This window comes from Thalassophryne amazonica, chromosome 13 (genome assembly GCF_902500255.1).
Source record: "Thalassophryne amazonica chromosome 13, fThaAma1.1, whole genome shotgun sequence".
Lineage (NCBI taxonomy): Eukaryota > Metazoa > Chordata > Actinopteri > Batrachoidiformes > Batrachoididae > Thalassophryne > Thalassophryne amazonica.
This window is the reverse complement of record NC_047115.1, coordinates 44,174,891-44,191,513: the sequence shown is the minus strand read 5'-3', so window position 1 is coordinate 44,191,513 and position 16,623 is coordinate 44,174,891. Positions and strand designations below refer to the sequence as shown.

The following is a 16,623-nucleotide window of genomic DNA, read 5'->3' as shown; positions in this document are numbered from 1 at the left end:
AAATGTTACTGCATAAATACAACTAGCTGCATTCAAAATAGTGTTTTTTTTTGTTTTTTTTTTAAAGTGAGTAAAGCTTAAAATCCTTAAAACAGCTTTTATTTCCGTACATGCAAATACATTTGGGAACACTGCACATTCTATTCCATATGTAAACATGAAGAAACATTTTTCAAATTTGTTATTGGTTTACAGAAAGTGAAGCAAAAGGACTATTAGGCTGTTCAAAAAAATAGCAGTATCTGCATTTTTTTTCCAGTGACCATTACTACACCTATACAGGTGGCCCCTATTTAAGGATGAAGGCAGCAAATGATGTACATGCGCTGGTTGTTGTGCATTTCTCTCTGAAAATCTGAATTTAAATGGGTCATTCCAGACATTGTTCAGAACAGCGTACTTTGATTAAAAAGTTGACTGGAGGGGGAAAAAAAACAAAGTGCCGAAAAAGATAGGCTGCTCAGCTTAAATGATCTGAAATGCTTTAAAATTGCAACCAAAACCTAAAAAAAATGGAAGAAAATGGAAAACCACTGTTCCAATGGACTAAAGAAGTGCCAAAATGGCAAAGACTCCACCAATGGTCAGCTCCAGGGTGATCAAAGAAGGTCTAAACTTACCTGTGAGTACTGTAACAATTAGAAGACACCTATGTGAAGCCAAGCTATGGATAAAAAGCCCCCACAAAGTCCCATTTTTGGAAAAAAATGACATACTGAAGAGGTTACAATTTGCCAAAGAACACATTGACTGGCCTAAACAGAAATGGTGCAACATTTTGTGGACTGATGAAAGCAAGATTGTTCTTTTTGGGTCTAGGGGTTACAGATGACCCTCAAAAACTGAATTCAAGCCTCAGACTGTGAAGACAGTGAAGCATTGTGCAGCAAGCATCATACTATGGGGATATTTCTCACAATGTGGTGTCTGCCATTTTTAAAATCACATACCAGTGATAATGGATCAGTTTGAATACATCAAAATACTTGAAGTAGTCAGGTTGAATTATGCCAAAGAGGAAATGCCCTTGAAATAAGTGTTTCAACAAGACAACAACCCCAAACACACCAGTAAGTGAGCACCATCTTGGTTTCAGACCAACAAGATCGTTATGGAGCGGCCAGCCCAATCCAGGGACTTTAATCCCAATAGATAATTTGTGAGGTGACATCAAAAATGCTGAGGCAAAACCAAGAAATGCAGAAGAATTGTGAAATGTAGTCCAATTATTCTGGGCTGGAATACCTGTTCACAGATGCCAGAAGTTGGCTGACTCAATGGAACATAGATGTGAAGCAGTTCTCAGAAACAGTGATAATACAACTAAATATTAGCTCAGTGATTCACAGGAAAGCTAAACCTTCAAGCATTTTCCCCCACTTATATAGTAAATATTTGCATTCGTAAAGAAAAATGCAGATACTGCTATAGTTTTTTTAACATTCTATACTCAACAAAAATATAAACGCAACACTTTTGGTTTTGCTCCCATTTTGTATGAGATGAACTCAAAGATCTAAAACTTTTTCCACATACACAATATCACCATTTCCCTCAAATATTGTTCACAAACCAGTCTAAATCTGTGATAGTGAGCACTTCTTTGCTGAGATAATCCATCCCACATCACAGGTGTGCCATATCAAGATGCTGATTAGACACCATGATTAGTGCACAGGTGTGCCTTAGACTGCCCACAATAAAAGGCCACTCTGAAAGGTGCAGTTTTATCACACAGCACAATGCCACAGATGTCGCAAGATTTGAGGGAGCGTGCACTTGGCATGCTGACAGCAGGAATGTCAACCAGAGCTGTTGCTCGTGTATTGAATGTTCATTTCTCTACCATAAGCCGTCTCAAAGGCGTTTCAGAGAATTTGGCAGTACATCCAACCAGCCTCACAACCGCAGACCACGTGTAACCACACCAGCCCAGGACCTCCACATCCAGCATGTTCACCTCCAAGATCGTCTGAGACCAGCCACTCGGACAGCTGCTGAAACAATCGGTTTGCATAACCAAAGAATTTCTGCACAAACTGTCAGAAACAGTCTCAGGGAAGCTCATCTGCATGCTCGTCATCCTCATCGGGGTCTCGACCTGACTCCAGTTCGTTGTCGTAACCGACTTGAGTGGGCAAATGCTCACATTCGCTGGCGTTTGGCACGTTGGAGAGGTGTTCTCTTCAACTCTATGCGAAGGAGATGTGTTGCACTGCATGAGGCAAATGGTGGTCACACCAGATACTAACTGGTATACCCCCCCCAATAAAACAAAACTGCACCTTTTAGAGTGGCCTTTTATTGTGGGCAGTCTAAGGCACACCTGTGCACTAATCATGGTGTCTAATCAGCATCTTGATATGGCACACCTGTGAGGTGGGATGGATTATCTCAGCAAAAGAGAAGTGCTCACTATCACAGATTTCGACTGGTTTGTGAACAATATTTGAGGGAAATGGTGATATTGTGTATGTGGAAAAAGTTTTAGATCTTTGAGTTCATCTCATACAAAATGGGAGCAAAACCAGAAGTGTTGCATTTATATTTTTGTTGAGTGTAATAAGCCTTTTTCTTCACTTCCTGTACAGTAATAACAAATTTATCCTTTTTCATGTTTTGATTTCATTATGGAAAGGAAAGCTATTATAAGGATTTTGAGCTTTACTCACTTTTTAAACACTGCCATTATTTTGAACACAACTGTAAGTCTATCATGTAATAAGAGTTATACGTCCCTTGTGGGGTGCCTTGGGACCACTTATGTTGTGATTTGGCATTATATAATTAAACTGACTTGACCGTGTTTGGGGCAGATAATGACAGATCTGAACATAAACATCCAGCTAAAGGAAAAGCTGCAATTACTTCAACATTTAAATTTCCAAGTACAACCACCTGTTCAATAGTTTCTGAAGGGAAATTGAATGGGTAAACATGGTTACTTACTCAAATCTCACAGTAGCATCTTGCAAAAAGCGTCTATCAAAAAGCCAGCGAAAGAAGACATCCAAACTACAAGGACACAAAACAATATTTCAAAATAATGAAACAAATGAAGGCATTTTTCTGTGAAGCATCATTTCATAGTATCTTGTGTTAAAAAAAAGTCTTCTATACCTGGTAAGTCCGAGGGAGGGCAGCAACAGAACCATGAAGATTAAGAAAGTGTAGCATTTATGCATTGTAGTCCTGTTTTCTCCAGACCTACAGGGATCGCCAGAAGGACAAACATTCTCAAACAGAATGACACAAACATTACCCCCTCAAAAAGGAAAAGGGAAAGAAGGCTTCAAAGAAGGAGTTCAACTCTTCACTGCTGAGTGCAAACCATACCGGGTCCAGTGGGCTTCAAAGAAGGCTGAGTAGTACACAATGGTGGGAAGCAGAGCAGAGAAAGACCACAGCAGAAGAGTGGGGAAAAACTGGGTGATAATTGGTGTCTGGAAGACAGAAAGAAACGCATGTTAAAAACATATGCGCTACAATGGGACAACCATTGTCTTTTTAAAATACCCAGTAAGAAACCGAGGTGGAATGAAGTCACCATCAAGTCATTCTCAAGTCATGAATCAGCAAGTCCCAAGTCATAATGACCACCAACTGTTTGCAAGCTGACTTGAGATTTGACTTGGGACTTGCAAACTGACGAGATTCTGCTAAGAAATCACAAAATGTAGTAACTGGAAATGTCATTTTTATTTTAGCTGGATTCTGCAGTATACAAAAGGAGAAAAAAACAGAATACAAGCTCCATCAGTTTTATTTTCAAAGTATTTACTCAAAAAATATGTAGAGTGTTTGAATTACAGGACATTATAAATCGGGTAAGGGAGCATGCAATGATGTCACATCAGCACACCACAAAACAGCCCCGGAGATAGACAGGTTGTCTCACTGCCTGGGACACCAGGCAGTGAGACAACCTGTCTATCTCCACTTCTCAAAAGTAACCAATCTGTAGCCAGGTGACATGGAGGTATCCTTTTGGCCACCTCCAGCTGCTGGGGCCCTCAACACTAAGGCAAATGCATGCTAGATAACGCCTACAGAAAAAAAATGCCACATGGCCAAAATATCGCAGCTGATGCTTGGTCGCAACACAAGCAATGTCTTCATCTGAGTCTCCCCAAAGTCACAGTTTGAGAATAAAGTTATTCCAGTGGTATCCAAGGATTCTCTGAAGAGACCTAGCACCAAAGACATCTAGCTGGCTGGTTAGCATTAAAGTCTTACAACCATGCAGTAAGACAAGAAATGCTAGAGCCCTATGATTTGGACCTTAATTCTTCTGAAAAGCTATCTGCATCACCAGACACGTCTGTCCAGGGATCTCACTGCTCCTTAATCTTTTTCCCCAAATGTCTCCTAACTTCAAAGGCCAAGGAGTCAGACATGAATGCCAATGCTGAGATAAATGAATCTCTCTGCAACTTCAACACTTTCACCTCACACAGATACACTTTTGATGGTCACGTACAGTCACTGAAAGCCTGGCCCTGAATCTTCATCCAGGACAATCACAATGGAGCATCTAATATTCTGCAGTAAATAACTGCCTCAAATTCAACAGTACTCACAGACATGCCCAGAAGGTGGAGCTCTCTGCAGTTAATACACTACCAGGGAGTATTCACTTCTTGTTAAAATCATGCAAGTGAAATGCATACTCACATGGAATCAGGTCAGATGACTGACTTGGACTGCACAACAATCAATTTCTTTGCCTTAAAATGCTTTCAGTTGCTTTTACACTTTGATGTCATTGTTCATATTGGCCTCCTTGTGGTCAAAATGTATTTTTGGCTAAATCTAATATGCCCATCTTAGCTTTGTACCATAATACGTCTTGTAATCAACCGTCTACAGTTCCTCTAGTGAAGCCTTTTCTCGATAGACATTTCTGATAAAGCAAATATAGGATTATCTTCACCACAGCAAAAAAAAAAAAAAAAATGGTCGCCCAAATACACAGATTATCTGTGTACATCAGACCTTTGGGGTCCTGAGTTCACCTGTGCTTTCCTTCTTCTGTAAGAAAGTACAAGATGTGACTGATGGATTTGTTTTGATTTTTTTTTAAATGTAATGTATTTTCTTTTTTTTCTTTGGAAGTCATTTAGACCATTACTTAAGAAATCTAATCTTGACCCTAGTGTAGTGAAAAATTACAGGCCGATATCAAATCTATAATTCTGTTCCAAAATTTTAGAAAAGGTGGTTTCACGGCAGCTTGTAGACCACCTTACTGAGACTGATCTTTTTGAGCCGCTGCAGTCTGCTTTTAGGAAATATCACTCCACAGAGACAGCGCTCACTAAAGTAGTGAATGATCTTCTGCGAGCAATGGACTGAGACACCACTACGGTTTTGGTGTTGTTAGATCTAGTGCTGCGTTTGATACTGTGGATCATCATATTTTGCTCAATAGGTTGGAGAATTTTTTTGGGATTACTGGAAGTGCCCTTGCCTGGTTGACATCATATCTGTCCAGTTGTTCTCAATGTGTCTTGTATAATGGCACTACCTCTGACCTTGCCGACATGAGATTTGGGGTTCCACAGGGATCTGTTTTAGGCCCCTTGCTTTTCTCCTTGTATGTGGCACCCCTTGGGCGTATACTGCAGAGTTTTGGGATTGCCTTTCATTGTTATGCTGATGATACTCAGTTGTACATGCCGATAACTGCGGGAAATCTCACTCCCATAAAATCCCTGGAGGACTGTCTTCTATCAGTGAGAAGTTGGATGTCTAGTTACTTCCTACTTTTGAACTTTGATAAGACTGAAATGATGGTTCTTGGTCCAGCAAGACATCAGCATCAGTTTGACCAGCTGGCGCTCAGCCTGGGTTCGTGTGTCATACATCATACGGACAAAATGAGGAACCTTGGGGTAATTTTTGATCCCACTTTGTCTTTTGACCTCCACATCAGGGATGTTACTAGGACTGCTTTTTTCCATCTGAGAAATATAGCGAGGATCCGCCCCATCCTGTCCATGGCTGATGCTGAGACCCTGATTCATGCTTTTGTTTCTTCTAGACTAGATTATTGTAATGTTCTATTTTCAGGGTTACCACAGTCCAGCATTAGGGGTCTTCAGCAGGTTCAGAACACTGCCACCAGACTTCTTACACGTAGCAGAAGGTTTGAACATATTACACACATTTTGGTATCTTTGCACTACTCCCTGTCTCTGTGAGAGCAGATTTTAAGGTTTTGCTATTGACTTATAAGGTTGTTCATGGATTGGCGCCATCTTATCTGGCTGATCTGATGGAACTCTACGTGCCGGCCCGGGCTTTGCGGCCGCAGGATGTCCGTGTTCCCAGGGTGAAGAAGAAGTCACCAGGTCAAAGAGCCTTTTCGTATCATGCACACACCCTGTGGAACAGTCTTCCTGCGACCGTGAGGCAGTCTGAGTCCGTGGACATTTTTAAGTCAAGGTTCAAAACCTATTTTTATTCTCTTTCTTATGGATAGTTTTTATTTTTATTTGTTTTGTTCTTTTACTTCTGTTTTATTCTCTCCCGTACTTTTCTGCTCTGGGTGTGAAATGTTTAGTTATTTCTCGGCCTCCTTTAGCAGTAACGGTACTTGTAATAAGTGCAGCTTATTCGTAGCTTTGGAGGCCAGGCTGGGCGAATTGGAGACTCGGCTCCGCACCGTGGAAAATTCTACAGCTAGCCAGGCCCCTGTAGTCGGTGCGGACCAAGGTAGCTTAGCCGCCGTTAGTTCCCCCCTGGCAGATCCCGGGCAGTCGGGAAAGCAGGCTGACTGGGTGACTGTGAGGAGGAAGCGTAGCCCTAAACAGAAGCCCCGTGTACACCGTCAACCCGTTCACATCTCTAACCGTTTTTTCCCACTCGACGATACACTCGCCGAGGATCAAACTCTGGTTATTGGCGACTCTGTTTTGAGAAATGTGAAGTTAGCGACACTAGCAACCATTGTCAATTGTCTTCCAGGGGCCAGAGCAGGCGACATTGAAGGACATTTGAAATTGCTGGCTAAGGCTAAGCGTAAATTTGGTAAGATTGTAATTCACGTCGGCAGTAATGACACTCGGTTACGCCAATCGGAGGTCACTAAAATTAACATTAAATCGGTGTGTAACTTTGCAAAAACAATGTCGGACTCTGTTGTTTTCTCTGGGCCCCTCCCCAATCAGACCGGGAGTGACATGTTTAGCTGCATGTTCTCCTTGAATTGCTGGTTGTCTGAGTGGTGTCCAAAAAATGAGGTGGGCTTCATAGATAATTGGCAAAGCTTCTGGGGAAAACCTGGTCTTGTTAGGAGAGACGGCATCCATCCTACTTTGGATGGAGCAGCTCTCATTTCTAGAAATCTGGCCAATTTTCTTGGATCCTCCAAACTGTGACTGTCCAGCGTTGGGACCAGGAGGCAGAGCTGTGGTCTTATACACCTCTCTGCAGCTTCTCTCCCCCTGCCATCCCCTCATTACCCCATCCCCGTAGAGACGGTGCCTGCTCCCAGACCACCAATAACCAGCAAAAATCTATTTAAGCATAAAAATTCAAAAAGAAAAAATAATATAGCACCTTCAACTGCACCAGACTAAAACAGTTAAATGTGGTCTATTAAACATTAGGTCTCTCTCTTCTAAGTCCCTGTTGGTAAATTATATAATTGATCAACATATTGATTTATTCTGCCTAACAGAAACCTGGTTACAGCAGGATGAATATGTTAGTTTAAATGAGTCAACACCCCCGAGTCACACTAACTGTCAGAATGCTCGTAGCACGGGCCGGGGTGGAGGATTAGCAGCAATCTTCCATTCCAGCTTATTAATTAATCAAAAACCTAGACAGAGCTTTAATTCATTTGAAAACTTGTCTCTTAGTCTTGTCCATCCAAATTGGAAGTCCCAAAAACCAGTTTTATTTGTTATTATCTATCGTCCACCTGGTCGTTACTGTGAGTTTCTCTGTGAATTTTCAGACCTTTTGTCTGACTTAGTGCTTAGCTCAGATAAGATAATTATAGTGGGCGATTTTAACATCCACACAGATGCTGAGAATGACAGCCTCAACACTGCATTTAATCTATTATTAGACTCTATTGGCTTTGCTCAAAAAGTAAATGAGTCCACCCACCACTTTAATCATATCTTAGATCTTGTTCTGACTTATGGTATGGAAATAGAAGACTTAACAGTATTCCCTGAAAACTCCCTTCTGTCTGATCATTTTTTAATAACATTTACATTTACCCTGATGGACTACCCTGCAGTGGGGAATAAGTTTCATTACACTAGAAGTCTTTCAGAAAGCGCTGTAACTAGGTTTAAGGATATGATTCCTTCTTTATGTTCTCTAATGTCATATACCAACACAGAGCAGAGTAGCTACCTAAACTCTGTAAGGGAGTTAGAGTATCTCGTCAATAGTTTTACATCCTCATTGAAGACAACTATGGATGCTGTAGCTCCTCTGAAAAAGAGAGCTTTAAATCAGAAGTGTCTGACTCCGTGGTATAACTCACAAACTCGTAGCTTAAAGCAGATAACCCGTAAGTTGGAGAGGAAATGGCGTCTCACTAATTTAGAAGATCTTCACTTAGCCTGGAAAAAGAGTTTGTTGCTCTATAAAAAAGCCCTCCGTAAAGCTAGGACATCTATCTACTCATCACTAATTGAAGAAAATAAGAACAACCCCAGGTTTCTTTTCAGCACTGTAGCCAGGCTGACAGTCAGAGCTCTATTGAGCTGAGTATTCCATTAACTTTAACTAGTAATGACTTCATGACTTTCTTTGCTAACAAAATTTTGACTATTAGAGAAAAAATTACTCATAACCATCCCAAAGATGTATCGTTATCTTTGGCTGCTTTCAGTGATGCCGGTATTTGGTTAGACTCTTTCTCTCCGATTGTTCTGTCTGAGTTATTTTCATTAGTTACTTCATCCAAACCATCAACATGTTTATTAGACCCCATTCCTGCCAGGCTGCTCAAGGAAGTCCTACCATTATTTAATGCTTCAATCTTAAATATGATCAATCTATCGTTGTTAGTTGGCTATGTACCACAGGCTTTTAAGGTGGCAGTAATTAAACCATTACTTAAAAAGCCATCACTTGACCCAGCTATCTTAGCTAATTATAGGCCAATCTCCAACCTTCCTTTTCTCTCAAAGATTCTTGAGAGGGTAGTTGTAAAACAGCTAACTGATCACCTGCAGAGGAATGGTCTATTTGAAGAGTTTCAGTCAGGTTTTAGAATTCATCATAGTACAGAAACAGCATTAGATGAAGGTTACAAATGATCTTGTTATGGCGTCGGACAGTGGACTTCTCTCTGTGCTTGTTCTGTTGGACCTCAGTGCTGCTTTTGATACTGTTGACCATAAAATTTTATTACAGAGATTAGAGCATGTCATAGGTATTAAAGGCACTGCGCTGCGGTGGTTTGAATCATATTTGTCTAATAGATTACAGTTTGTTCATGTAAATGGGGAATCTTCTTCACAGACTAAAGTTAATTATGGAGTTCCACAAGGTTCTGTGCTAGGACCAATTTTATTCACTTTATACATGCTTCCCTTAGGCAGTATTATTAGACGGTATTGCTTAAATTTTCATTGTTACGCAGATGATACCCAGCTTTATCTATCCATGAAGCCAGAGGATACACACCAATTAGCTAAACTGCAGGATTGTCTTACAGACATAAAGACATGGATGACCTCTAATTTTCTGCTTTTAAACTCAGATAAAACTGAAGTTATTGTACTTGGCCCCACAAATCTTAGAAGCATGGTGTCTAACAAGATCTTTACTCTGGATGGCATTTCCCTGACCTCTAGTAATACTGTGAGAAATCTTGGAGTCATTTTTGATCAGGATATGTCATTCAAAGCGCATATTAAACAAATATGTAGGACTGCCTTTTTGCATTTACGCGATATCTCTAAAATCAGAAAGGTCTTGTCTCAGAGTGATGCTGAAAAACTAATTCATGCATTTATTTCCTCTAGGCTGGACTATTGTAATTCATTATTATCAGGTTGTCCTAAAAGTTCCCTAAAAAGCCTTCAGTTAATTCAAAATGCTGCAGCTAGAGTACTGACGGGGACTAGCAGGAGGACTAGCAGAGGCCGTGTTGGCCTCTCTTCATTGGCTTCCTGTTAATTCTAGAATAGAATTTAAAATTCTTCTTCTTACTTATAAGGTTTTGAATAATCAGGTCCCATCTTATCTTAGGGACCTCGTAGTACCATATTACCCCATTAGAGCGCTTCGCTCTCAGACTGCAGGCTTACTTGTAGTTCCTAGGGTTTGTAAGAGTAGAATGGGAGGCAGAGCCTTCAGCTTTCAGGCTCCTCTCCTGTGGAACCAGCTCCCAATTCAGATCAGGGAGACAGATACCCTCTCTACTTTTAAGATTAGGCTTAAAACTTTCCTTTTCGCCTAAGGCTTATAGTTAGGGCTGGATCAGGTGACCCTGGACCATCCCTTGGTTATGCTGCTTTAGACGTAGACTGTGGGGGGGTTCCCATGATGCACTGTTTCTTTCTCTTTTTGCTCTGTATGCATCACTCTGCATTTAATCATTAGTGATCGATCTCTGCCCCCCTCCACAACATGTCTTTTTCCTGGTTCTTTCCCTCAGCCCCAACCAGTCTCAGCAGAAGACTGCCCCTCCCTGAGCCTGGTTCTGCTGGAGGTTTCTTCCTGTTAAAAGGGAGTTTTTCCTTCCCACTGTAGCCAAGTGCTTGCTCATAGGGGGTCGTTTTGACCGTTGGGGTTTTTCATAATTATTGTATAGCCTTGCCTTACAATATAAAGCGCCTTGGGGCAACTGTTTGTTGTGATTTGGCGCTATATAAAAAAAAAGTTGATTGATTGATTTATGTATTTGAATTTTTTTTATTCATTTTTAATTATTTATTCAATTTTATGTTGACTTGTTTTATGTAAGGCACCTTGAGACGGCTTTTGCTGTGATTTCGCGCATTATAAGATAATTAAATTAATTTACTCAGATTCCACTTTCAAATTCAACATGTGGTTGGAAAAGAAAAAAATGACAAAAAAACAAACAAAAACTTTGATATGATTACTTGTTAACGAAAAGACAGAATAAAACACAGCTAATAATAAGCTAAGCAGCCAAATGTCCAGTTACTTTTTTGCCATTAAACCATTTTTCCACAAATGGAGTTGGTTATATTTACAGAAGATAATTAACTCAGCAGTTGCAGCTGTTTACTATACACACACTAGAGATGTTCCTGGGTTCAAAGGTGGGCTGCACAATTAATTGCATTTGTAATCACAATGTCTGCCTGACTGACATTATCTGGTTGTCTACAGAAAAATCATGAATTCATTAACAGCAATGACAATAGAGGAATCAATACAGGAAATAAAAGAAACTCCAACAACAAAAGGTCCACTCTAACAACGCACAAAAATTAAAGATATTTTACACATGCAAAGGCAAATAAGTATTTGTGCCACTGTGGATTTTGCCACCTACAAAGAATGGAGAGGTCTATAATTTTTTTTATTGTAGGTACACCTCAACTGTGAGAGACAGAATGTTTAAAAAAAAAACAGAAAGTCATATTGTATGATTTTGAAATAATTCGCATTTTATTGCATGAAGTAAGTATTTGATACAATAGAAAAACAGAACTTAATATTTGGTACAGATGCCTTGTTTGCAGTTACAGAGGTCAGACGTTTCCTGTAGTTCTTGACCAAGTTTGCACACTGCAGCAGGGATTTTGGTCCACTCCTCCATCCAGATCTTCTCCAGATTGTTCAGTTTCGAGTTTCAGCTCCCTCCAAAGATTTTATATTGAGTTCAGGTCTGGAGACTGGCTCGGCCACTCCAGGACCTTGAAGTGCTTCTTACAGAGCTCCTTCTTAGTTGCCCTGGCTGTGTGTTTGGGGTCATTGTCATGCTGGAAGACCCAGCCACGACCCATCTTCAATGCTCTTACTGAGGGAAGGAGGTTGTTTGCCAGAATCTCACCATACATGACCCCATCCATCCATCCTCCCTTCAACACGGTGCAGTCGTCCTGTCTCCTTTGCAGAAAAGCACCCCCAAAAATGATGTTTCCACTCCCATGCTTCACAGTTGGAACGGTGTTCTTCTGGTTGTTCTCATCCTCCAAATACAGTGAGTGGAGTTGATACTAAAAAGCTCTATTCTGGTCTCACCTGACCACATGACCTTCTCCCATGCCTCCTCTGGTCATCCAGATGGTCACTGGCAAACTTCAAACAGGCCTGGACATGTGCTGGCTTGAGTAGTGGGACCTTGCTGCCCTGCAGGATTTTAAACCATGACAGCATCATGTGTTACTAATGTGATCTTTGTGACTGTGGTCCCAGCTCTCTTCAGGTCATTGACAAGGTCCTCCTGTGTAGTTCTGGGCTTTCTCAGAATCATCCTTACCCCACAAGGTGAGATCTTGCATGGAGCCCAAGACCGAGGAAGATTGACAGTCATCTTATGTTTCTTCCATTTCTTAATAATTGCTCCAACAGTAGTTGTCTTCTCACCAAGCTCCTTGCCTGTTGTCCTGTAGTCCATCCTAAGGGCCCTGTCCCACTGGCGTTTAGGAGGATTTGCGTATGGATTGCGCACAAAATTGGCCCATATTCGCCAAACATCCGCAATATCCATGTAACAGGCCTGTATGAGTCGGCCGTCATCCGAACATGCCCGTGATCATCCGCAGAGGCACTCATGTCCGCAGTCAGGATTTTTGAGTAGCTCAAAAATCTGGATGCGGATAATATCCGCCTTACATACTCAATACATACTCAATTCATACACAATACATACTCACTCTATGCGCTGTATATCTGCCGTTAACTGCTGATATCCGCAACTGACGGGGATTTGCGGCTTGGAGGCGGACCGGGACAGTGTGTAAAACATATATCATGCCCATTATGTCCACATCACAAACTAAAATATGTTGTAGCGAATGCATACAGACTGGCCACAAATAAAGCATTTTTATTACATCTGCTTTGCGGACAATCTGTGAATGCATAACAAACACGTCACGTAAACCCAAAGTACTATATGTGGCAGAAAGCGACATACCTGCCAGTCAGAGCCGGTCCGGCTGTGTAAATCCACAAAGACATAGCTGCTGCAATCCAGGACTTTTATTTAACACCAACAAAAGGAAGAGTTGCTGTTTAGCCACAACTCACCCTCAAGTCTGTTTTCTGTGACACACTCAATAAATAAATAAATAAATAAAATAAAAACCACCATCTCACACCCCGAGCGGCTTCCCCCCTCCCGCTCCCCAAACTCATGAACAGTTAACCCTCGCATGACAACACTCTGATCAACTAGTCCAACTCCAGCAAATGCTCCAGAGGCTGTATTGTTGGTGTGAATAGTGATGCCGACGGCCCAAGTGCGCTTATTTTATGACCACAATGCAGATGCCGTGCACGTGCAATACGTGCGCAAAGCATTCATAATACTCCCGTAATACTGCTGTGATAATCTCAATGTGTCGGATCAGTTTCCTCTCTACATGCGTTATATAACTGTGATTGTTCATCATATATTCGCTATATACTATTAATATATGCATAATTCATATTGGGACATTTGTCATTTTTGGCCATTTTTGTTGCGGACGACAACGAATGCCCGCAATTTGTGTACTACAACCCCTGGCAAAAATTATGGAATCACCGGCCTCGGAGGATGTTCATTCAGTTGTTTAATTTTGTAGAAAAAAAGCAGATCACAGACATGACACAAAACTAAAGTAATTTCAAATGGCAACTTTCTGGCTTTAAGAAACACTAAGAAATCAGGAAAAAAATTGTGGCAGTCAGTCAATCAATCAATCAACTTTTTTTTTTATATAGCGCCAAATCACAACAAACAGTTGCCCCAAGGCGCTTTATATTGTAAGGCAAGGCCATACAATAATTATGAAAAACCGCAACGGTCAAAACGACCCCCTATGAGCAAGCACTTGCCTACAGTGGGAAGGAAAAACTCCCTTTTAACAGGAAGAAACCTCCAGCAGAACCAGGCTCAGGGAGGGGCAGTCTTCTGCTGAGACTGGTTGGGGCTGAGGGAAAGAACCAGGAAAAAGACATGCTGTGGAGGGGGGCAGAGATCGATCACTAATGATTAAATGCAGAGTGATGCATACAGAGCAAAAAGAGAAAGAAACAGTGCATCATGGGAACCCCCCCCACAGTCTACGTCTAAAGCAGCATAACCAAGGGATGGTCCAGGGTCACCTGATCCAGCCCTAACTATAAGCCTTAGCGAAAAGGCAAGTTTTAAGCCTAATCTTAAAAGTAGAGAGGGTATCTGTCTCCCTGATCTGAATTGGGAGCTGGTTCCACAGGAGAGGAGCCTGAAAGCTGAAGGCTCTGCCTCCCATTCTACTCTTACAAACCCTAGGAACTACAAGTAAGCCTGCAGTCTGAGAGCGAAGCGCTCTAATGGGGTAATATGGTACTACGAGGTCCCTAAGATAAGATGGGACCTGATTATTCAAAACCTTATAAGTAAGAAGAAGAATTTTAAATTCTATTCTAGAATTAACAGGAAGCCAATGAAGAGAGGCCAACACGGGTGAGATATGCTCTCTCCTGCTAGTCCCCGTCAGTACTCTAGCTGCAGCATTTTGAATTAACTGAAGGCTTTTTAGGGAACTTTTAGGACAACCTGATAATAATGAATTACAATAGTCCAGCCTAGAGGAAATAAATGCATGAATTAGTTTTTCAGCATCACTCTGAGACAAGACCTTTCTGATTTTAGAGATATTGCGTAAATGCAAAAAGGCAGTCCTACATAGTTGTTTAATATGCGCTTTGAATGACATATCCTGATCAAAAATGACTCCAAGATTTCTCACAGTATTACTAGAGGTCAGGGAAATGCCATCCAGAGTAGAGATCTGGTTAGACACCATGCTTCTAAGATTTGTGGGGCCAAGTACAATAACTTCAGTTTTATCTGAGTTTAAAAGCAGGAAATTAGAGGTCATCCATGTCTTTATGTCTGTAAGACAATCCTGCAGTTTAGCTAATTGGTGTGTGTCCTCTGGCTTATAGATAGATAAAGCTGGGTATCATCTGCGTAACAATGAAAATTTAAGCAATACCATCTAATAATACTGCCTAAGGGAAGCATGTATAAAGTGAATAAAATTGGTCCTAGCACAGAACCTTGTGGAACTCCATAATTAACTTTAGTCTGTGAAGAAGATTCCCCATTTACATGAACAAACTGTAATCTATTAGACAAATATGATTCAAACCACCGCAGCGCAGTGCCTTTAATACCTATGACATGCTCTAATCTCTGTAATAAAATTTTATGGTCAACAGTATCAAAAGCAGCACTGAGGTCCAACAGAACAAGCACAGAGATAAGTCCACTGTCCAAAGCCATAAGAAGATCATTTGTAACCTTCACTAATGCTGTTTCTGTACTATGATGAATTGTAAAACCTGACTGAAACTCTTCAAATAGACCATTCCTCTGCAGGTGATCAGTTAGCTGTTTTACAACTACCCTCTCAAGAATCTTTGAGAGAAAAGGAAGGTTGGAGATTGGCCTATAATTAGCTAAGATAGCTGGGTCAAGTGATGGCTTTTTAAGTAATGGTTTAATTACTGCCACCTTAAAAGCCTGTGGTACATAGCCAACTAACAAAGATAGATTGATCATATTTAAGATTGAAGCATTAAATAATGGTAGGACTTCCTTGAGCAGCCTGGCAGGAATGGGGTCTAATAAACATGTTGATGGTTTGGATGAAGTAACTAATGAAAATAACTCAGAACAATCGGAGAGAAAGAGTCTAACCAAATACCGGCATCACTAAAAGCAGCCAAAGATAACGATACATCTTTGGGATGGTTATGAGTAATTTTTTCTCTAATAGTCAAAATTTTGTTAGCAAAGAAAGTCATGAAGTCATTACTAGTTAAAGTTAATGGAATACTCAGCTCAATAGAGCTCTGACTCTTTGTCAGCCTGGCTACAGTGCTGAAAAGAAACCTGGGGTTGTTCTTATTTTCTTCAATTAGTGATGAGTAAAAAGATGTCCTAGCTTTACGGAGGGCTTTTTTATAGAGCAACAAACTCTTTTTCCAGGCTAAGTGAAGATCTTCTAAATTAGTGAGACGCCATTTCCTCTCCAACTTACGGGTTATCTGCTTTAAGCTACGAGTTTGTGAGTTATACCTTATAAACCTAGTTACAGCGCTTTCTGAAAGACTTCTAGTGTAATGAAACTTATTCCCCACTGCTGGGTAGTCCATCAGGGTAAATGAAAATGTTATTAAAAAATGATCAGACAGAAGGGAGTTTTCAGGGAATACTGTTAAGTCTTCTATTTCCATACCATAAGTCAGAACAAGATCTAAGATATGATTAAAGTGGTAGGTGGACTCATTTACTTTTTGAGCAAAGCCAATAGAGTCTAATAATAGATTAAATGCAGTGTTGAGGCTGTCATTCTCAGCATCTGTGTGGATGTTAAAATCGCCCACTATAATTATCTTATCTGAGCTAAGCACTAAGTCAGACAAAAGGTCTGAAAATTCACAGAGAAACTCACAGTAACGACCAGA

The 16,623-nt window shown here is 40.8% G+C and overlaps 1 protein-coding gene across 2 annotated transcripts in view; it reads right to left on the bottom strand.

Annotated features, from left to right (window-relative positions):
* The window catches only part of LOC117522886 (CSC1-like protein 2), an 81,248-nt gene that overhangs the window by 7,282 nt on the left and 57,343 nt on the right, over positions 1 to 16,623 (bottom strand). For both annotated transcript variants that reach the window (XM_034184304.1, XM_034184305.1), the window contains 3 exons: positions 3,337 to 3,443; positions 3,121 to 3,207; positions 2,950 to 3,015 (listed from right to left, as the gene is read on the bottom strand). In XM_034184304.1, the coding sequence (XP_034040195.1) occupies positions 2,950 to 3,015; positions 3,121 to 3,207; positions 3,337 to 3,443 (260 nt within the window). The remainder of the gene's footprint in view (positions 1 to 2,949; positions 3,016 to 3,120; positions 3,208 to 3,336; positions 3,444 to 16,623) is intronic.